Genomic DNA, 22,968 nt, shown 5'->3' on the forward strand with positions numbered 1-22,968 from the left:
TCAAGAAATAACGAATGCATGCACTGTAAAAAAATTATTTGCTGCCTTACATTTTGCCAAGTCATTTCAACTTTCTATTTTTTATCTTATCTAGAGATGAGTTATTTTAACTTATGAAAAATAGTTGAAATATGTCAACTTCATTTTTTAAAAACTTCATTTTTAATTTGTAGCAATTTATCTCTTGTCAAGATAAATAATATTAAGTTGAAATTACTTTTAAATCTGAGTTCATTTAAGAAAAAAATTAAGACAGCCAATCATTTTTTACAGTGTGGCAATTTTAGAATATAGATAACAATTGAGTACATGCACTATAAAAAGATAAAATGAAAGCTGACCACCCAAAAACACCTGCAAAAAGACACACTCCAGACCAAATCAACCCAGAAATTAAAGACAACTCACCTTCCTGTGCCAATCAAACAAATCCTCTCTCATAGTGTGGAGGAATTCAATTTACTTTCTTATAGAATAAGGTAATTGGCCCATAATAATAAATAACAATATAAGATTTTAGACGCATGGATAGTGAACCTATACTAATGACCAAGTAATATCTAATTGGACAACACAAAAAACTAATAATTTCTTAAAAACTAATCATTGCGTTACCCAGTACCAATATGAGGCCAATAAAGTAAATAAACATCATAAAGCATATACATTTTTTTGTCTTACCCTTCCTTGTCATCTTCCCAATTATTATCTGAAAAACCAGGTGAGAGAAAAGAAAGAAAGCTGTAATGTTTAGTTGTACTGTCCATTCTTTAGTTATAAAAAAATATTTTTATGCAAATTCTATGAAAGTTTATTTAATGTTTCTTATAGTTGTAAACTCAACACAGTGTCTGAAGTTATCTGCAGCAAACTGAATTTATAGTACCAAAGTAAAATGAAAGTAAAAATGTGAAAAGTGTTTTCATTTTTAGCGTGTGGAATTCCTTTATTCTGTTCAGAATTTCCCAGAATCTAATTACATTATCACAGATTAAAAGAATAATACAGTATTTCAAACACTAATAATGAAAGCACTTTTCACATTTTCACTTTTATTTTGCTCTGCGTGAAAACACAACTTAACGCCACCCATAAATAAACACATTCTTTGAATTTTAGATAAACCTTTTCAATGTCTTGAGCGACAGAATGAAAGTGAAAATTATGCTAAATAAAACTTGTAATCTTGGGTGGTGCCATTAATCTGCATTTTTCTCTTTGGTGGGGCTGTTTACATGAATTCCACCCCATTTGATCTCATCATCACAAATTCTTTCACACTAAACCTTCTTAACAGTCCTCATGCTCACTTCATTGGGTATTTTTCCTAAAAAAAACATGATCTTAATAAGTTGTTCTAGTAATGCATTTTTATATTCATGTGTTTTATCGTTTTAGAGGTCATATTGCGATGGGTAAAAAAATTAATTACTGTGTCGTTTGCGAACGAGCGACTTCCCAACACTATCCACTGGCTTCTTGTTGTCGCTATGGCAATATCAGCTACTTTGTAAAAAAAATACATTTAAGATCAAATCCAAACTGAATGATGACAACAAAGAATAACATACAATCAGATCAGTGATCATCAAATCCCTTTTTTACAGAAGTCTTTCTCTTTTTCCACCACAAAACCTTCAGTTTGCTTTGAAATTATTTGAGTTTAAGTTGAAGTATTACCATTACAAACACTGAATCATTACCAACAACATATGGTTTTTGGTTTGATTGAAGTTTATTTCGAGCAATAAAAAAAGAAATATGTATATATAGACCAATAAATATATATCCAGACTAACACAATATAAAAACATAGAACACATCTCCCATATACATACATACTGACATATACACTCATATATCCACACTTTATATATCGGCTATACATGTACACACATATACAACAGAATTGCTTGAAATGGTTTAAAAAAAAAAAAAAAAAAAAAAACAGCCACTGTCCTAAAGTGGCAATTAGCAGTTATGCACAATAATGACAACAGCTGACCAATACTTTATTATTTTCTTAGTGGACAAAAAAAGAGTAAACAAGTAAACTGCAATTACAGCTATGCTTGAATACAAACTAGACAAATGCAGGTGATGTGATTACATACATTTTCAGTCAAGGAATGAATAATGCATGAATTAATGATTTTTTATTTTATTTAAAACAACAGGAAACATGAATAAATATGAATAAATGAATAAACAAAGAAGTCCATACCACATAAAACAAAACTTTATTCAAATGTATTTTTTATCGAACTATCACATATTTACTGCCATCTCAACACTGTGGAAATTCTGCAGCTTTTTTAATGAATCAGCTGAGCACTTTGTGGGATATTCTGGGTCTGTGCATGATGTCAGGGTGTTGAGAAACAGCGCTGTGTATGCTGCCAGCCCATTTCCACCTGCAGGCAAGTGCATCCTCTGGGATGGTGGCTATCCTTGTCTAAGTGCACCCATCTGCCTTGTCACCCCATACACTCCAGGGGCGATTCCAGGATTTTATAAATGGGGGGGGGGGGGGGGGCACAGGGGGGACCAAGAACCAGTCAGGGGGGGGGGGGCAATCAAAAAATTCAAATGAAAATAAATACTGGTTTAGAAAATATTAAGCATGGTTCACAAAATCTTGTGCAATGCCACATGTTCTAATATAGATGGTAGTAATTTTTTGTATTTTGCATGGATTAAACAACAGTTCTGTTCCAGAATAGTTCACTTTAAATAAATTGTCATAATTTACTCATCCTAGAGTTATTTCAAACCTGTATGAGTTTTTCTTCGGCTGAAAACAAAATAAAATATTTTGAAGAATCTTAGTAGCCAGAAAGTTGATGAACCCCATTGACTGCATGTTATTTTGTTCCTACATATGAAGTCAATGGGATCCATCAACTGATTTTGGTTACCGGCATTCTTAACTCTTTTCTTTTTTGTGTTCAGCAGAAGAAAGCAACTACTATGCTCGCTTCGTCTTCGCGTTCGCGCGAGTCTCAAATCAAACAGTGATTGACAGCTCTCTGGTCCAATGGTGCGGTGGGCATTTTCAGGTTGACAGTAAATCTAGCTGGCCCAATAAGATTGGAGGGGGGGCACCAGGGGGGGGGCAATCATATTCCAAGGGGGGGCGGTGCCACCCCATGCCCCCCTTCTAGACACGCCCCTGGTACACTCATTACCCCACAATCTTGCTCTTTTTAACAGGGACCTGGTTAATCCAGAGGATAAGAAGACCATAATAATCAAGAGTCAGAAAAGTGCTATTAGTAACTGTTTAGTTAAAATAAACTACAACGTAACGTTTAAATAGATTTGAATTCATTCCTGAATACAGATGTTCAGTGGTTAAAGCAAAAAATTCCTGAGCCTGAACTTTTCTGGGGGCGGACACGTTATTGAAACTAACTAGTAACATACATGCCATTAGCACTTGAAAGATAGATTATGATGGGCTATTTGAAACAGCAATAGAAAGAAAGTTTACTCACTCATTTTTTTGCCTTTATTTACTATATGCCCCAAAATAAACCAACAGATGTGGTGTACTTTGAGAGTAAAAATAAGTCACTTGATCTATGAGGATTTTTATGTTTTGTAAGCAATTTTGTGTTCTATTAGTTAAATCTTTGGTTGCATGTATGGTAATAATATGGCACACATCCACATACACAATTTAATAAATGAGATTCACCATTGGTCAAAACATGTTTAATTTTTATATAATAGTTAGTGTGGGCATTTAAAAATGAATATAGCTCTACCTGAACATGTGTTGCATGCTGTTCAGGTATATTAATTTTTAAATGTCATGTGCACCCTGAATATGAAGTGAACACTGTTACAATAAACTTAATTAATTCAAATGTTGTGACTTGTGTCTGGAAAGGCAGTCAAGTCTGTTTCTTTTTTGCATAGTTATTTTGGCAATTATGTCACATTTTGAGCTTAACGTTTCACAAATGTTAAACTGAGTGGACCTAGGGTACTTTTTCACTTTCGTCATTAGGATGCGATTGTGTTGAAGAAAGCAGGGTGCCGACCTCGATGGGAAAAACTCTCGCGAGCCGCTGGCGCCATCCGCCGACGGACCGCCGACTTTGCCACCGCTGGCCTTATGTTAGCTTGGCAGTGATGTGCGCTTCTAGAATTATAAACTTGAAGCACAGAAGGAAGAATGGGTCTGATACGCATAGTGCTTCTCATGCTAAGGGGCTGTGATGGCGCTCCGTCCAGGTGATGGCGGTAACGGACTGTTCAACTACCAGAAAACTTTAAAAGAAGAAGTGTAGACGTGTCACATAATACTGTTGACGGCAGAGTTTATGCTGAGATGAGTGATCAGTTTATTAAACCAGGTAAAGTATTCAATTATTACAGCATAAAATCTCAACATCTCATCTCATCTCATCTCATCTCTCTCTCTCTCTCTCTCTCTCTCTCTCTCTCTCTCTCTCTCTTTCTCTCTCTCTCTCTCTCTCTCTCTCTCTCTCTCTCTCTCTCTCTCTCCACACACTCACATGTACAATAATACAATAAGTAGTAAAATAAGTTATTTACATGCTGTCCGTTCGCGTCCTTAACGATATTTCTCCGAAGTAAACAGTATACGTTAGTCATTTGATAGCATTGTTGTCTTATTGTGTCGGATTTATTTACTGTTTTGACACGTCAGTACCGTGAATCATTTAATACGTTTTGTCTTTTACTCTAACACTGTAAGTTAAAGTATATAGTTTGGGTGACATACAGTGAGATATGGCAGTTTATATATTGTGTTATTGTGGACTTGTGAAACAGCATCACTATAGCTGTAATATGGAAGGGCATCAGAAAATAATACATACAGCAGGGGCGAAAGTATATTTTTTCAGAAAAACTTAATTTTAAAAGCTAATGTTTTAGACAGAGATATATTTTTGCTGTGATCAATAACTCACAAGTGTGCTTTCTATCAATACCAGGTGGAATTTTGAACAAATGTAAAACGACTTCAGTATAATTTCATTTTGAACATAAGTAGTAGCACATTGTTACTGTTAGCTGGGACAAAAGTAACACAAGATAGATTTTTGTGTGACACTTGTTTTTAGTGAATATACTTGACTATGAACTTGTTAATATGTTACTGCAAACATATTCTGTACTTTATCGTTGCAAAAAATAATTCATTTTAAATTTCAGTTTCATCAAATGTTAATAGTTGAACAGTGTAGCCTATACTCCAATTACAAACTATATACTAGTATAAGCATGTTTACTAGAGAAGTTCATGGGTTAAGATACTATCACAGAAAAAGAACAACAAAAGTTACAAAATCGCAAAGAATTAAACCATATTAATGAGAGCAGTAATTGGCGTGATGTATAAACAAGTTATAAACTATTATCAGCAGTATTTTCAGCGAGTATTATGTTACTTAGCTAACATCAGTATGTTTAAAGTTAAGTTTAAATTGCATGGCTTCATTGGTGGCTTGATTGTAATAAACTTCAAAAAATATTAGGCTTTCCTCTACATACACGTACAATTTTGTCTGTATTGTGTCTCCCTCAAGAATTGCTCTTGAGAAATTTTGTTTGATGAAATGTTTGCTTGTGCACTTGCCTAAAGTTTTTTGAACCCTATGTAAAATGCATGGAATTTACAATGTTATAAATTCTGTCTGCACAGGCAATCAGGAGCGCGGATGGAATGATCCACCACAGTTTTCATACAGCTTTAAGAAGGATTCATGTGGACTCAAGCAGAAATGTATTCTCAACAAGAGGGTGCACTCACCACAACTTGCAGGTAGATGTTATCATCCCAGTACTTTCCATTAAGCAATAAACAGTCCTGGTCAGAAGCATTAACATGCTAATATAAACAAAGAAGGGTGTGAAAATACATCTGCATTGTTTATTTTTTGATCTTTCATTTTTTAATTCACAAAAATCAAACATTTTATTAAAGTAAAATCATTTAAGTAAAACATATTTCGTGTAGGCTTATTTTATTGTATCATTTTTTTCTCCAAACAGAGACATAATCATCATGTTCTGATTTAAAGGGAACATTTCACAAGACTTTTTAAAGATGTCAAATAAAGCATTGGTGTCCCCAGAGGGTGTATGTGAAGTTTTAGCTCAAAATACCATATAGAAAATTTATTATAACATGTTAAAATTGCCACTTTGTAGGTGTGAGCAAATGTGCCATTTTGGGTGTGTCCATTAAAATGCAAATGATCTGAAATCTGCACTAAATGGCAGTGCCATGGTTGGAAAGTGCAGATTAGTGTTGGGTAATTAATCGAAATCGAACTGCAATCGCGATGTGAAACGTTGCCATTAGCAAATCGCGAAAGGATGCGATTTGAGAAATATGCAGAGAGGCTTTGTGATAGTCTTAACAATTGAGTGAGCGAAAGTATGGCCATGCTTTGTCAACCAAAACAGTGCTTTTCCTAAACTGATGAGGGGTTTCAATTTAAAGCACGTGCACAACCTCTCAATGCTTGTTAAATTATCGCGCCTGGTTCCACATTGCAAGACTTCGTGGGGGTGTCTCCCACAACAGACAAGGTGTTTAAACTTGACGCACGCACGCAGCCTATGTCTCTCAATGCTTAATAAATACTCACGGCTGTTTTCGCAAGTCCGCATCGCAAGATTTCACGCCCGCGTCTACCAAAACGGATGATGCGTTAAAACTTGACGCACACGCGCAGCCCAACAATGCTTACAAGCATGGCTCCTTATTTAAAACAAACTAAAATATAATTTAACTGGGTTGCTAATGTCACTTGGATGAAATGACATGACATTGAACGCATTTGCATTTTCTACTCATTTTAAAAATCCCAAATGTAGCTATGTAATATTTTAATAATTATGAAGTTGAGTATTAAAGTTCTTCTCAATATCATTGAAAAGTTCAAGTTCATTTAAATATTTTAACTTTTTGTTAAAGTTGCAGCTATAATGAACCCACTTAGTAAAATACTGTTCAAGCTAAAGACCATTTTACATTTCATACAATAAAGCAGTGTTCGTTACATTCTAAATTTCTTTATTTTTGTTTCCTTATTTTCATAAAAAATATAAAAAAAATAATACAGTTAAATCACCAGAGCCATAAGCAGTATCAGTAAGATCTAACCATCTAAAGAGGCAGATGCACATTGCATTTGCTACAAAATGTAATCGCGAATTGCAAGCGCAATTCCTGGCAGAAAAATCGCAATTAGATATTTCCCCTAAATCGCACAGCCCTAGTGCAGATTAAGGGGTGGTATTATCCCCTTCTGACATCACATGGGGAGCCAAATTTTCAGTGACCTATTTTTTCATATGCTTGGTTTACCAAAACTAAGTTACTGGGTTGATCCTTTTCACATTTTGTAGGTTGATAGAAGCACTGGGGACCCAATTATAGCACTTAAACATGGAAAAAGTCTGATTTTCATAACATGTCCCCTTTAAAACTATTTGAGCATGAAATTAAACCCATGGAAAAAAGTATGATATTTTAGGAAAATTATTTATAAATGAGTAAAACACAATACAAATCAAGGAAGGAATTATTTCTCTATTTTTTGGAGGTAGAATTAGGATGAAAACAGCCATCCTGGCTAGATGAGATACAACTACAGCATAAATCCCATCAAATGTTGTGGTTAGGGTTAGGTTTAAGTGAAGAATTATGATAAAACAGTGCTCATCTGGCGAGATTTCGTTTTCTGTATCCCCTATAGCCACAACCGCAGGTGTGGCGGAATGTTTTTAGGAGTGGTGGCCCGCCACGGCAGAATGCATGTAGCAGAAACACTGTACTATATATATATTTAATACTAAATAAAAAATGCCTTTTTCCCGTTTTTCTCTGAGGAGCGCACGTACAGACACATCTCTCCACTTTTATGGCTTTCCTTGTGAAAGTTGAGGGATTTATTATATATTTCTATATGTTAAATGTGTGATCATTCTCTCCTCATCCATGTTTGATGATTAATAAATAAAAAATGTGCAAAACTGTTATTACTTGAGATCTCTAAGTTTAGCTGCCAGACACAGCATTGCAGAACCGTTTCTAAATCGAATCCACTTACGGTCGACGCGGTGGCTTTGCATCAAATTTCACCTACTGAACATAATAAAGGAATTAAAATGTTAATTAAATTAATATGCAATGATTTTAACATCATACTATGACATCTGAACAGGTTCTGCATCAGAGGTGCCGTCGGCAACAGCTGACAGGCTAACGCCACCCAGGGACATAAAACCTCCTCCTATACAAGGGACCACCCCAACTTCAGTAAATTCAATTCTCTCAGATCAAACTGTGACTACAGAAGGTGAACCCTGCATTGAAGATGTTCAAGCGTCACTTTATTCAGTGTTGAGTGCATGCAGACATACTGTGAAGGTAAGAACATTGTGTTAATTATGAAATGTTTTAAAATAAAGTTCTAACCTCTGGTAGCCGTATAAAAGCCTATTCACATTGAGACGCAATAGATATTTTATTGTTAAACTAAATGTTAATTTGAATGTTAATGTATCTATTCAACCGACAAAAGCATTTAGTACTTTCATAAAGAGGGATTTTGCTGTTACTCACCCTGTTTCACTTGAACTTCTTTTGTACTTTTTGCTCATTCTGTCACATACATACACATTTTATTACAGTTGAGTTCCCAATAAAGCTGCTCTCAATTTCATATTTAAAAAAAAGAAAATATGACAAAGTGACCCATTAAGACTGTATGTTAACCATCAGTCACATCGTGATTTATAACCTTAACGTTGTCTGACAAAGTCACAAATCCCACAACTCCTGAAAGGTTGGGTAGTCTCCAGCATGTTAATAGCGCCCCCTTGTGACACCTGCAAATTCTACAGAATTCTAGAAGGAAGCAGACTAGCTGTTTTCTCTTTGGCTTTACACTTGATCTCTTTCGCTCTTGTTCAGTGTCACACTGTAGTTCATTAGTAGGGGAGAACTGGGGCAAAAGTAAGGTGGGACGAAAGTAACAAAGCGATTTTCTCCCAGCCCTGATAATATTTGCATCCCAAACTATGTCAGCATCTTAAACACACAAACCGTTGACAGAGCTGACAAATATTGCGTTATTTACTCATCGTTTCGGCGTTTAGATTCAGAAAGGTGTTCTCAAGCATGTTAAGTAAATTTATAAGGTGGTCATTTTTTCCTTATAACACGTTGTGTTTCTTGTTTTCATGTGTTACAGTACTGATCAATCTACAGGTTATTTAGTGCTCTAACACATCCTGAAGTTTCACTTCTCTGAGTTTTTCAAAATTAAAGTAAATTGTGTTTAAACATTTCATGAGGTATTCACAAATGTTCATCTCATATGAAAAACACACATTAAAACCAGAGAATATGCACAACCGGCGCAACGTCATGGAATGTCTCTGAACAATGTCACACCCACTTTTGGGGGAAAACAGACTAGACCTTCCATTGACTTCCATACAAAATAGTGGAACAAAGCAACGTTCGTACACAGCCGGCAGGCGTGAATAACTTAAGAAATCACTCAGATTAAACATGTTGAGTAATTATCTGTCCACCCTGCCTGCCATAGAGCGCGAAAGATACATTAACATATTTAATCTGGTCAATATAAAAACATGTCTCTTTCATTCTCACAGCATCAAATTTGTGTAACAACGCTCCCTATTGGCCAGAGGTGTCTTAACCGGACATTTACTCGTACCTCATCGAGTCAACAGGGAAGCCAGTGAATGATTTTACTTCATATTTGAAAGTTACTTTGTATTTATTTATTATGTCTTTATATTTAGAGTAATGAGTGCACTTTTCCGTCCAGCCATACAACTAACTGGCTTAGCGATATTTACAGCAATCACTGGATGGCGTTGCCACACAAATTTGACGCCGGGAGAATGAAAGGGACATGTTTTTATATTGACCAAATTAAATGTGTTAATGTATCTTTCGCGCTCTATGGCAGGCAGGGCGGACAGACAAACACTCGACATGTTTAATGTGTAAAAACGTTGCTTTGTTCCGCTATTTTGTATGGAAGTCAATGGGAAGTTAGTCTCGCGTAGCAAGACCTTCAATACTTTAGCCAACAGTTTGTGGGCGTGACATCTGAGGCTGAGGCTAATGGGAAGTCTGGTTTGTTTCCCCCCAAAAAAGGGGCGGTGACGAAATTTACAGTCAAGTTCCCGGATGTGCCGGTAGTCCGTATGTGTAGTTTCAGTTTGATCGATAACTTCAGCAGTCTTGAGTTTTGCTTTTGGTGACTGTACACATAAGTCAGGAGATAATGGTTGTTGTTCTTTGTAGAAAAGACATCTTTAATGTCTTTAAAATTAACCATGGAGATTTTCAATGTTGATCTTAGGTCAATAGTAAATACAATCACTAGTTTATTTTGTAATTGATTTGTTGCTATATATATATATATATATATATATATATATATATATATATATATATATATATATATATATATATATATATATATATATATATATATATATTAGTACTTTTCTGTACTTTTGCCTCATATTTATCTAACAAATTTCTTGTCTTTTAGAAACAGATTTGTGATGATGTAGAAAGACGTCTAAAGCTTTTTGAGGACATGTGGAAAAATGGAAAGCTCTCCTCTTCTGTTAAACATAGAATGTATGCATTGTCCCAAGGTAAGTCATTCATAGCCTTTTCAAAAAGTTGTGTTTGAGTTAAAAGGTTGTGTACTCATTCTGTTTCACTTCCACTAGTCTGTAAACCATTGGTTTCAAACACTATAATGTGAAGGAGTATGGGCGTTGAACCATTATATGTGGATGGAATAAGATCCAATCATTTTTATTGTTGTTTTGATACCTTTTAACTCACACGATGACGAAGAAAAACACTCAGCAATTACAAGAGTAAGGGAAAATCAAAATAACCTAACATATAAAAGAGTAAAAATATAGATGTAATAAAATATTAAAAATTACTTTGTTAAATTACACAGTTACATTCACGACAAATAGAAAACAAATGAGACATATTGCTTCAAAATATATGCAAGACTGTACATGTACTATAGACGGTTTCAGCAGTAACAAGCGGCTGTCGCGGTCCGCACGTAACTTCCAGTAAACTCTGCTAAGAATAAATAACAACAAAGTCCATTTAAAGTTATATTTATATAAGAAGCAAAATAAACAACACATAGATTACCTAGTAAACCAAAACATTTGTTTTTTTTTCGACGAGGCATTTGTTCAAGAGATCAGTTTAGCAACTAGTCAGACCATTAAAAAACCCAAACCGGAAGTAAAGTTCGGATCCAGACGTGTATCACGTCAGCGCACGTGCGTCCGATGAAATCGTCTATAGATTATGTAAAAGAAAGATATCCATACAAAAATATTGACATTTAAACCAGAGCTGAGAGAGCAGCATATAAGCAGCATGTGAGGAGAGTGTTTGTCGCGCATGGCCATTGTGCTTTTCACACCGACTGCGTTTTCAGTGCAAACTCTGCAGCTTAACAACAGTACACAAATCTCAAGTTCACATGTTTATAGACTTTATTTTACATGCATTTATATAGGATGTCGGGAGTGGCCTATTGTCACTCAGACCACCCGCTATCGTCCAAAGTACACCAGACTTCTGACTAGGGATGTCAATTTATGCAATTTCCCATATTCGATGATCATTTAAATTAACGATCAATCAATCGAATAATCGTTAACAGTAATAGTGCAATAAGCCTTCACTGCAGTGGCATATAGCCAATGACATAAAAGTGTGCATAAAAACGACAGCTTCCGCACGCGAATTAAAAGCTTTTATTTTGTCTAAATAACATGCTAGTGGGATTGTAAAATGAGTCAATGTAGTTGTTGTTTTGATAAAATCATCAATTTAAACTTATCTCGTAATGAAATATAATGACTAATAGACACAGTAAACTCCGCCTCACATGGGCACTCTGCAACAGACGCATGAAAGTCCATGTCAAAATAACAGTTTTATTATCATCAAGTGTTATTTATCAAGTTGTTTACCTCGCTTTCCGAGTCGTTGATACACTGTTTGTAATTATATCCAAGAAGCACACGAAGGGCACTTTTCTCGTCGTCACCTCAACTTAGACGTACCTTCAGCAAAGAAGCTTATATTACGGAGATGCCAACCTTCCATTAGAAAACACGCAGCGCCTCAGCCAGTCAATAATGATGATCAATGATATATGTTGCGGGCATTCAGGGTGTAACGACAGTCAATTACAGTTTACATTTGACAGTTTCTTGCCATAATTTAAGATGACATTTTAATCTGTTCATTAAAAACGGCTTCTGGTCTCCTTCTCTGTATATAGCAGCGTTGCTATGCTAATCTTGCAGGCTTCCCCGAAGAGGGTCTTTGCTTTCAGTATCCTAAACGTATTTGCATTTTCTGCGTCGGACCCTGTCAGATCCACTGCGGATGTAATTTCGTTGCGTTGGCAGCCAGCCAGCCTCGTCTCGCATGACGTTAAAAAGCACATGTAGTTTAGTAGCTAGTAGTTTAACTTTTGCGCGCTCGATTAATTTTTTTTCTCCGACTGTATGTGTTTTGCGCAGGCGCCGCACACACGTGCATGATCTTGTTTTTCAACAATCGTTAAGTTTTATCGAGTAAGTTCTTATCGACAATTAATCGAAGATCGATTAATTGTTAACATCCCTACTTCTGACCGCTACCCTCTTTTATTAAAAGCCAACAGAATATTAAAATGGCATCTTTTCCAGTAATTTGCATCCATGTGAAGGAGGATAGATTAGATACACCTTCAGTAGAATACAAACCTTGAATATCTTTAAAAAAAGATTTAAAGGAACAGTATGTAAGAAATTTATATCAATTAATCATATAATGGCCTTGATATGTCCAAGACATTAAGAAATCATTTTCATTTCAAATACTTGTATCACTGATAACAGTGGTCCGGCCAGGATATTGTCATTTAAAAAGTGGAGTTGCAGTTGTCATGTTGTGTATTGGGCACCAGTTTTGTGATTGCAGTACCAGTTTTGGCCACAATCCTACATACTGTTCCTTTAAGTTTGTGTGTAATCTTAAAAGTTTGTCAGTCTTTTCAGAAATGCAAGTATCCTAAGGCAGTGTTTCCCAATCCTGGTCCTCGGGCACCCCCTCCCAGAAAGTTTTAGATGTCTCCTTATTTAAAACACCTGATTCGACTCATCAGCCTCCTTCCAAAATGGAAAACAAGCTGATGAGTTAAATCAGGTGTGCTAAATAAGGAGACATCTAAAACTTTCTGGGAGGGGGTGCCCGAGGACCAGGGTTGGGAAACACTGTCCTAAGGGGCTAATCACACCAACCGAGCGTGAGCGCTCTTTTGCTGTAACTGTCATATTAGCAGAAACTTTAAAAAGAGGGCGCTTGCTCTGACCTTGTTTGAGGATAAGAGGTGCACAAACACGCAGGAGGGAGTGAGCGAGTGGAGTCCGTTTCTTCAAAGCAACTGTAAACTTCCCTCACCACAACGTAAGGCCCGCCTCTCACCTCATTCGGTTGGACAATGGAAAGACATGAATGACGTCGGGCGCGTCTCCGCTCTCAGCGCTCCTTCAAAAGCGCGTGCTGCGGCCGGCGGCAAAAACGCAAGGCGCTCGGCGCGCATAAACAGCGCGCAAACACTTCCTGCCCATAGAATATCATTCAAAAAAGGCGCCTGCAACTGCCATAAACGCTTTTGGTGGGATCAGCCCCTAAGGCATCCTTTATCACAGGAAGTTTCTCTAAAAAAAAGCCTGATCGCGCATTCTGTATTTTTTGTCACAGGCGCTAGCACATTTCCAAAAATCTGCTCACGCTGTGTCAAAAACTCAATTTGGTCAGAGTCTGGAGCCCTTGGTGCCCTCCATTACCCAGGCACTTCTATGGATAATCCGGCCCTGATTACGGCGTCCCGTTCACATGTGACATCTAAAACTGTGTGTTAAATGCGGGTCAAGGCGTGTCTTTCTTCAGTAGAGCTTCCGTGGCATCTTTCGTAGCAAAGCAACCATGAGCACGCTCTCCAGGACGGTGAGGAAAACATGATGCCTGATCGCATTTAAATCACTACCTCGTGTCAAATCATATCATTGTCACCATGCAAAATGCTAAAGCTCAAAGTTCACTGCCAGGCGATATATTCTCTTTAATAGAATTCCTCTTTCAAAGCCTAGAGCAAACAGCCGATTTGGACTACAGCCCTCAACTTTCCGGTTGAGTGACGTCCATATAAGTTTTTGACTAAACTCCGCCCACATGAATATGTCAGTCTCAAACGGCTCTGCTAAGCTAAGATGCTGTCGAATCACAACACACTAAACAAACTACACAATCAGAACTTGTAAAGTATTTCTGAAGGAGGGACTTCATAGTACCAGAAAGACATCAGACCGTTTTTAGGACAGTAAAAACAGCGCTATACAGATAAGTCAATTGTGTAAAAGACAGCATTTTTTTACACGTGAAACATGAACACATATTATATTGCCCACTGTAAACACAATCAAAGCTTCAACAACACAGAAAGAATGGGACCTTTAAAAAGGTGATAAACATGCATACAATCAGTGTTGGGGTAGTTACTCAAAAAATGTAATTAGTTACTAGTTACTAGTTACTTCTTAAAATTGTAATGAGATTACTTTACTAGTTACTGCATTTGAAAAGTAACTTCACTACTTATTACTTTACTTTCCTTTTTCTTAATTTACCACATAGATACATGGACATGGTTTAGGCGGGGTCGGCTGATGATGAGTGACTACTTTAAATGACCGGCCAGGGCTCTAGACTAACTTTTTGCACTGGTTGCACTGGTGCGCCTAACATTTTTTCTTAGGTGCACCAGCACAAAAGTTAGGTGCACCCTAATTTTTGACCCCATCGGATTTATAGTTCGCCCAAAAATTAAAATTCTGTATAATTTATTTGTAAATCAGGTTTGTAACTCTCATGTTGTTACAAACCTGTATAAATGTCTTTGTTCTGGTGAACATGAATGAAAATATTTTGAGGAATGTTTGTAACCAAACCATTCATGAGCCCCATTCACTTCCATAGTATTATTTTTTCCTACTATAGAAGTGAATGGGGCTCATGCTTGGTTTGGTTATTAACATTTCTCAAAATATGTTGCTTCGTGTTTATCAGAACAAAGATATTTATACAGGTTTGTAACAAAATTTATAATTTATTTTTGGGTGAACTGTCCCTTTAACACCGCAAGTTTAGCGCCCATGGTGGTTTCATACAGAATATAAACATGTAGGCTATTTTATAATTGTCTTGTTGTCATTCCATTTTCCTTATACGAGTCATGCACAGTCCTGTTTGATAACCCGCATCCGCGCGATTAAAATAACAGTTGACCCGTTATCCGACATCAGCATCCATTTATTTCATACCCGTTTTACATAAAGACTGCGACCGGCCGCACCGCAAATCGTGATGTAAGTAGAAACCTTTAAAGATCTTCACGCAGAACATTGACAGAAATAAGCACAGGACCATGCTTGTTCAAATATATTATCATTTAATCTGAAACTTTGTGAGGGTCGGCTGATTGACAGCTGAGCGGTCAGCAGTGTTTGAACACTCATAAGCGCTGCGCTTATAGCCTATTTATTATTACCTTATAAATTGATGATATGATTGCAGTGATTCCAAAGGGATGTCCAAAAAAACTCAAGTAGAATGTTAAATGTTTAAAGTTTAATGTCTCTTTCTCGCTGCCCTGTGTAAACCCACGCGGGTGATGGCATGAAACGCGTGAGGAGCTTGCATTTTGCATTACCTTAAATTACCTTAAATTATGGTCATACAAATAAAAGTAAAACAACATTCAAAACTGTAATGTGTAAATTTATTTATGTAAAGTTACACTCGCAATAATAACAAAACATTGTGCTTTTTTAAATAGGTAAAAAGTGTTTTGTGCTGCATCGGTTTGGGAGCGCGTCACACAATAAATAAACTCATATAGGCTATAGGCTACTTTTGAATTCGTTTTGTTGATTTGCTAATTATTTAAGGGAAACACATTTCATATAGGCTTATTTATTTTATTATTTTTTCACCAAAGAAAGACGTAATCATCACGTTCTATTCATTTTAATGCTTTTTGCGCATAAACTAAACCCTTGGGGGAATTATTTATAAATGAATCAACAACGCAAATCAAGGAATTAACTTATTTCTCTATTTAAGACAGTCTGGCAGGGCGGTAACAGTGATACATCAAACACCGAAACGTTTATAGGATTAGATTTGGAAGTAAGATTATGAAGAAAACAGCGGTCCTGACTCCTGGCTTTTTCTATAAATTGAGCGCACGCGACATTGCTGTTCGGGTTACGTTCAAATAATTTCTTTAAAAGAATTATGCTCTGGCTCTGACTCGATTGAGGTTCATACCTAATTCCGTCTTCGGGTTCGGACCTCTCGATCCCTGACCGGTAAAGTTAAGCAGGATCTTTCGCCACAAGTGTTGTATTGCCATGCTGGGCTTACAAATGCTCAGACAGGTTGCTCATCGCGTTGTCAGCAGTTGAAAAGACACTTGTCGTGTGGGCATAGTGTGCATTTCACACGAATATTTTTGTCCTTTCGAGCAATACGCTGAAAGTTATGTGAATATCGCCCCAGTGGCTGAAACCCTCCGTCTTCATTTCCCGCTCCCCTTTGCACCAGCAGCTCCGTCAAATCAATCTCTATGGCAACGGCACACGTACAGGGACACGCATGCACGCACCACTTAAATAGACAGAACTTTACACCCAGGCAAACACTGCTTGGGTAACGCAGGAAAGCGCGTTCCTATAGTCTAGTAAAGTAGTGTAGTTACCAATATTATTAGTGTAATGCGTTACTTTACTTCGTTACCCAAAAAAGTAATGTAGTTACTGTAATCCGTTACTTTGTAACTCGTTACCCCCAACACTGCATACAATTGCTCAAACTTAGCCAGCCTTTTATTTTATTGGTTGGAATTCTGCTCAGCTCTGTAATGTGATAGGCAGGAATTTGTGTTCGTCTTAAACTCCTGCCTTCTTTAATTTTGATTTGTCAACATCTTGACGTGTGTGTGTGTGTGTGTGTGTGTGTGTGTGTATCCCATGTGGGCTGCTATGGCCAGAAACTTGGGAGCACGTCAGAAATACATCACAAGTGCATCACAAAGCTCAGTGCAAGAAGACCATTGCCATGAGAGATTGGGTTAAAAAATCTCCATTGTTTTCTTTTTTCAGACCTAAAAAGGAAAAACTGGGATGCAGCTGATGAGATCCACAGAGGTCTAATGGTGGACCATGTCTCTGAAGTCAGTCAGTGGATGGTGGGAGTCAAACGTCTTATTGCTGAAGCTCGTAGCCTGAACACAATGCAGTCTGCTCAATCAGATCAGAATCAACTTGATAACACCACTGATCCAGGGCTATGAGCACTTGTTATGGCATTCGTTCTGTTTTTGAAAACCTGTTTATTATTGGATGAGAAAGGTGATTTTGTGATATCTTGGATGACGTTTTGGAAGTTTTGCATTCCAACTTAAATCATGTACTGTTACTATTTCTTTTGGGAAATTGTTTCTCATTGTAAATTGTTAGCTATTTCAATTTTTTCTTTAAAAAAAGTCTACTGTTTACTATATCTAGCCACAAATTCTTGGGAAACTGCCTTTCGAAGTTATTTATAAGTACTAATTCCATTTATAATGAATTATTATATGACTCATCATATTATTATGATTTGATCCCATTCAAGGTATTTGTAAAGGAATAGCCCAGCGCAGGTTATTCATTCAAATTGCACAGCCTGAGCTTACAATTTAGATGTGCTGGATTGTGCAATGAATCTTACAGATATTTATCTCTGCATATCATAATAAAGATTTTAGAGTTGGGGGATAGTCTGCCTTATGTTGAAGGTTTACTCTTTTTGGGCTTATTCATGTTAATTAACATAAAGCCTGATAAACACCTGTAGGTCGAGGGTCCTCTTTATCCTAAACTGAAATTACTAGTTCAATTATTTCATTTTTAGTAGTGGATTTGTATACAGTATAGTGTTTAAGGAAATCTGGCAAAAGGCTTACAGAAATTCAATGTGTTACACTATACTGGTGCCTTTCAGGTACATGGAGTTGGATAGCTTTCCAAAAGTTTTGTAGTCTTTCTGGAGGATTGTATGTCCACTCATTCTGTAGGCTAGCACATTAAAGAGGTCAGGCATGGGTGTTGGACAGAAAGGTTTGTAAATGATGCCCGAACTTATCTCGGGGTAACTGGTCTGATTGAAATATCTGAGTTTTAGTCATTAAGTGGTTTGTCCTAATGATTTTACCAATATAAGCGTATGTGTTTCTCAACTACAAGAATATGCCCAACTACTCCTACAGCTTTTAAACTACTGGTAATTGGTTTAAGTTAAATGTACTTTCTATTTAGATCAACATTATGCATGTTTTAATATGTTTTGTTAATTAACCACTAATAGATAATGGAGTGGTTTCCCGGAAAGGGATTAGCTTAATCCAGGACTAGGCCTTAGTTTAATTGGGAAATATAACTAGTTTTAACAAGCATGCCTTACTAAAAACATTACTTGTGTGCATTTTGAGGCTAAACAAAGTGCACTGATGTATTGTAAGACATGTCAGTGCAAGTTGTTTTCAGTTTGGACAGCTCTTACATTTATTTTAGTCTAGGACTTGTCTAATCCCTGTCCGGGAAACCGCCCTTATAATGTTAAAGCCCGTTCACACACAAAGACACATCTGCTCAGATGACATCTTTCTTATTTAGATTTGTAAGGGGGTAGATCCTCTTTCTGACAACATCTCCAAGATGCTTTGTACCATTTAATTAATACAGTTTTGTTAAAAAAATAGCAGTGCAACATCAGTAACATAATAATTCACTGTTATTAGAAGTAATATTTCTGCATTGCACACTATTTACTAGAGACGAAGTAGTGTAATAGATAAACATTAGAGCCATTGGTAATGATATCCACACTACTTCTGAGTTATTGACTCATTCATTGAAAGGGGCGTGATCAAAATAATAGCAGTGTAAACTTTAATTAGAAAATAAGTTCAAATGAATTTCTAAGTAAAATGGGCCGTTCTAAACATTGCTCGGAGGAACAACGCAATTTAATTAAAAAGTTGATTGGAGAGGAGAAAACATATAAAGAAATGCAGCAAATTTTAGGATGCTCAGATAAAATGATCTTAGATGCTTTAAAATGGGAACAAAAACACGAAACGTGGAAGAAAATGAGCAACTACTGTTAAAACAGAAGAATAGTCAGGATTTCAAAGATTCAGCCTTTCATCACCTCTAGAAAGATCTAAGATGATCTGTAAGTACTATGACAGTCGGAAAACGTCTGATTAAAGCTAAGCTTTTTGCAAGAAACCCCCGTAAAGGAACCATTGTTGAAAAAATGGTGGTGCAGTCCAATCAACACATCAACTGGCCCAAAGAAAAATGGAGTAAACAGAGTAAAATTTTTCTTTTCAGGGTCTAGTGGTTATTGACAGTATGCCAGGCGACCCCCAGGTACTGTATTCAAGCCACACTATAAAACAGTGAAGACACTGTTAAATATTGGGGTCCAAAAATCATGGTATGCTGATTTTTTATACTACCTCATTGGGCCTATTTATTGTAACAACCCCAAAACAAACATACAAAAAAGAAAATAAGAGGAACTGTGAATCCTGGGCTGAAATACCTGTTTTTAGGTGCCAGAAGTTTGACTTGATGCACCAGTTATCAACAATAATGGTTAGGCAACTTGTTAATACTTGGATTTGGAATTTAACGTGTAATGTTTTCAATATGAATTCAATTAAATAAAATCTATTTATATTATTTTGCACTTTTTCACTTTTATCAGTACACTGCTATTTTTTCAACACAACTGTAGGTCAAAATTTAAATCACAGCTTTAGTGGTTTTCCCAGTTAACAGTGTGTGTTCCCGAACCGTAAGGCCAATCAATTTGCTACAAGACAGACAAAATATATTCCACCACCATACTGTCAAAAGCACAAACACAGTCAAGTTGATCATTGCAGTGGTGTTGCAGCAATCTATAGAGATATTTAAAAAAATGCCCATAAGTTACATATCCTTGGTATAATTACTTTCTTAAGCTGAACACATTTTAGAGTTATACAGATGAACAAAAAGATTTACCAGAACATGTTTAACAAAAAGCTCCAGCTTCTGTGCACTAGTGCAGGGTGCCCTATGGAGAAATCAGCCCCTTATCTTATACGGTTTTATCAAGATCAGATGTTGGTCATTGGCTGGTGGCCTGTAGAAACAGAAAGGCCCTGTCCCAAATGGCACACTCCGGACTTCTGGACCTCCTCAGAGTCCACACTTTGATGACATCATGTAGTGCAGACCTTAGGGTCCCTTGATGAGAGTCCAAGAGGGCGCACAGGAGTCGTATTTGGGGACAGACTCGAGTTTTTACACAGGAAATAGGAAGAGAATTTACCTATCATTGTGAACTCCTCCCTTTGTCTGATTGGTCTAATTGCTCTTTCGCAAAAACTTCTGGGTTGGTAAAGTGCGCGAAGCCTGCTGCAGTGCGTGCTTCGCCAAAGACCGCATCCAGGAAGCAAAGGGGGCGCTGATGAGCACACTTTAGAGCGTAAAAATGACAGATGGGACACCCTACGGACTCAAGCGAGCACACGGAATTTAAGGCCACGAGACCGAAAGTCCACATGAAGTGCGCCATTTGGGACAGGGCCAATAACGACAACACAAAGCAAAACTGGACCACAATCACACCCCCACCCCCAAAACATTACCATTTTTTTCAAATCCCGAATAACTAGAACTTCATACAAACGAATAACAGATTAATCTTACCACACTGTACATCATTCAGTGACTGTACATCACTAAAACCATTATATCTTCCCCTTTCTTCAAAAGTCTTTCAAAACCAAGCACCCATCATCTGGAAAAAGTTATTTTCAAGAGAGTGAAAACCATTTAATTGTAAAAGCTGAAGAAGGAATGGTCAAAAGACTTTCCATTTTACGTCACGTAGGCTGCGAGAAAATGCATCAGCTAACAAATTATTTACACTTTTTACATGGCGAATATTCAAGGCATATGGCTGTACACTGTCAAAAATAAAGGTACGAAGCTGTCACTGGGGCAGTACCCTTTAAAAAAGGTCCTAATATGTACCATTTAGGTACAAATATGTACCTTTAAAGGTACATTTTGGCAGTTCAAAGTACTAATATGTACTCTTTGGGTACAAAGGTGTACCTTTTTGAAAGGGTACTGCCCCAGTGACAACTTTGTACCTTTATTTCTGAGAGTGTAGGAAAATAGAAACTAATAAAATGACTAAAATGAGGATTCTGGTCATGAGAGGACTCTGGTCGTTATACACAAGAATTGGAATAGTACCACAAAACACACAAACCTTAAAATCAGTACCCAAATCAATGCTAGACCCTTTATGTCGGTAGAGGAATAATTGGCCTAACTTATAGGGCAATTAATTCTGTCCTCTAAATCAGCCTCCAACATAACAGGTCCCATTACAACTTGACTAGTATGTACTTGAATTACGAATGGTTTATCCATTCTAAGAGCTGTCAGTACAACAGACGATTTTAACATTCTCAAAGGCATGTTCACATTTACACAAGTTGGTAAGCAGGGTTACAACAGTAGAAAATTCAAAAATAAATTGTAAAAATTTCATTAAAAAATAATGAAAACTCTTAAATATTGTGAAATATTGAAACTCTTTTGTAATTTTGGATCGCATTGCTAATGGTCTAATCAGATTCAATGGATTGTGCTAAGCTATGCTAAAAGTGTTACCGCCAAACTCTGAGATCAGCTGAATGGATTTCAAAACGGTAAAACTCAAATGTTTAACTCTAGGGGAGCTGGAAAATGAGTATATTTTCAAAAAAAGTGGAGTGTCCCTTTAAGATAATGAACAAAGAGTGTTGTGGAGGCATAAAAGTAAATTTCTTCATCTTATGTTGATATAATCCAACCTTATATTATTTTAATCATTGTCTTATTACTTAAAACCTAACACCATTTTGAAACATGTAGCAACTCATAGTAACAGATAGCTGGGATTGAAAATATTTTTACACAGCGGGGTTAGTCACACAAAATAAACCTCAGGTATACAATGATAATGAAATGAAAACAATGTGAATACTATTCATCAAAATGATAATTGTTAATACAATATCAAGGGGAATTGTGCAGCCCTTTCAAAAATATCTATTTAAATGCATTGATGCAAAATACAAGGATGATTAGATGAAGAATCATGTATGGATGAAATGACAGTATTACTGGTCGCTGGTTTTATGCTGTCTGTTTCACTGAGAGTCAGGCATCACAGGCCTTAGTTTTGGCCCAACCTAAAGCCCTATAGAGGTCTTTAAGTTGATTTGTTTTGGTTCAGGCCACTGCAATTCTCCCTCTTTGACACCAATAAAGTGAAATTAATGTCTGTAAACAAAACAATTGATTTATGTTTATTTAAAAAAAAATGTGGGTGCTATTTTGTTCCTCTTTTTGGTCTTGGATTAAATGCTTTTTGAGTTTTGAACAACATATGTCATTTTGCACTACAAACATTTTGCCAAGAAGGACTGGACAAAATAAAAAATGTATTACAGCACATGTAATTGTAATTGTGCCCGGAATGGCGGTTGAAATCATACTGCCATTTTATGGATGTTAAATATTACTGAGCATTCTGTGTGGGTTAATCATTCACACATAACATCTCAGGAAATGAAGTTTGTTGCTCGTCTATCTTGGATTGCCAAACATGAACTTGGTTTGACATAGATTCTGCTTTGTCATGTTGAAATCCTCTAAATTATC

The 22,968-nt window shown here is 36.6% G+C and overlaps 1 protein-coding gene across 1 annotated transcript; it reads left to right on the plus strand.

Moving 5' to 3' along the window:
* The first annotated feature begins 4,177 nt into the window (after positions 1–4,177).
* sra1 (steroid receptor RNA activator 1) lies at positions 4,178–17,959 on the plus strand. Its single transcript, XM_055180817.2, has 5 exons — positions 4,178–4,364; positions 5,681–5,800; positions 8,214–8,419; positions 10,590–10,698; positions 17,308–17,959. The coding sequence occupies exons 1-5, from the start codon at positions 4,340–4,342 to the stop codon at positions 17,496–17,498; spliced, it is 651 nt and encodes a 216-aa protein (XP_055036792.2). The 5' UTR covers positions 4,178–4,339; the 3' UTR covers positions 17,499–17,959.
* The last annotated feature ends 5,009 nt before the right edge of the window (positions 17,960–22,968 follow it).

Source organism: Misgurnus anguillicaudatus, chromosome 9 (assembly GCF_027580225.2).
Source record: "Misgurnus anguillicaudatus chromosome 9, ASM2758022v2, whole genome shotgun sequence".
NCBI lineage: Eukaryota > Metazoa > Chordata > Actinopteri > Cypriniformes > Cobitidae > Misgurnus > Misgurnus anguillicaudatus.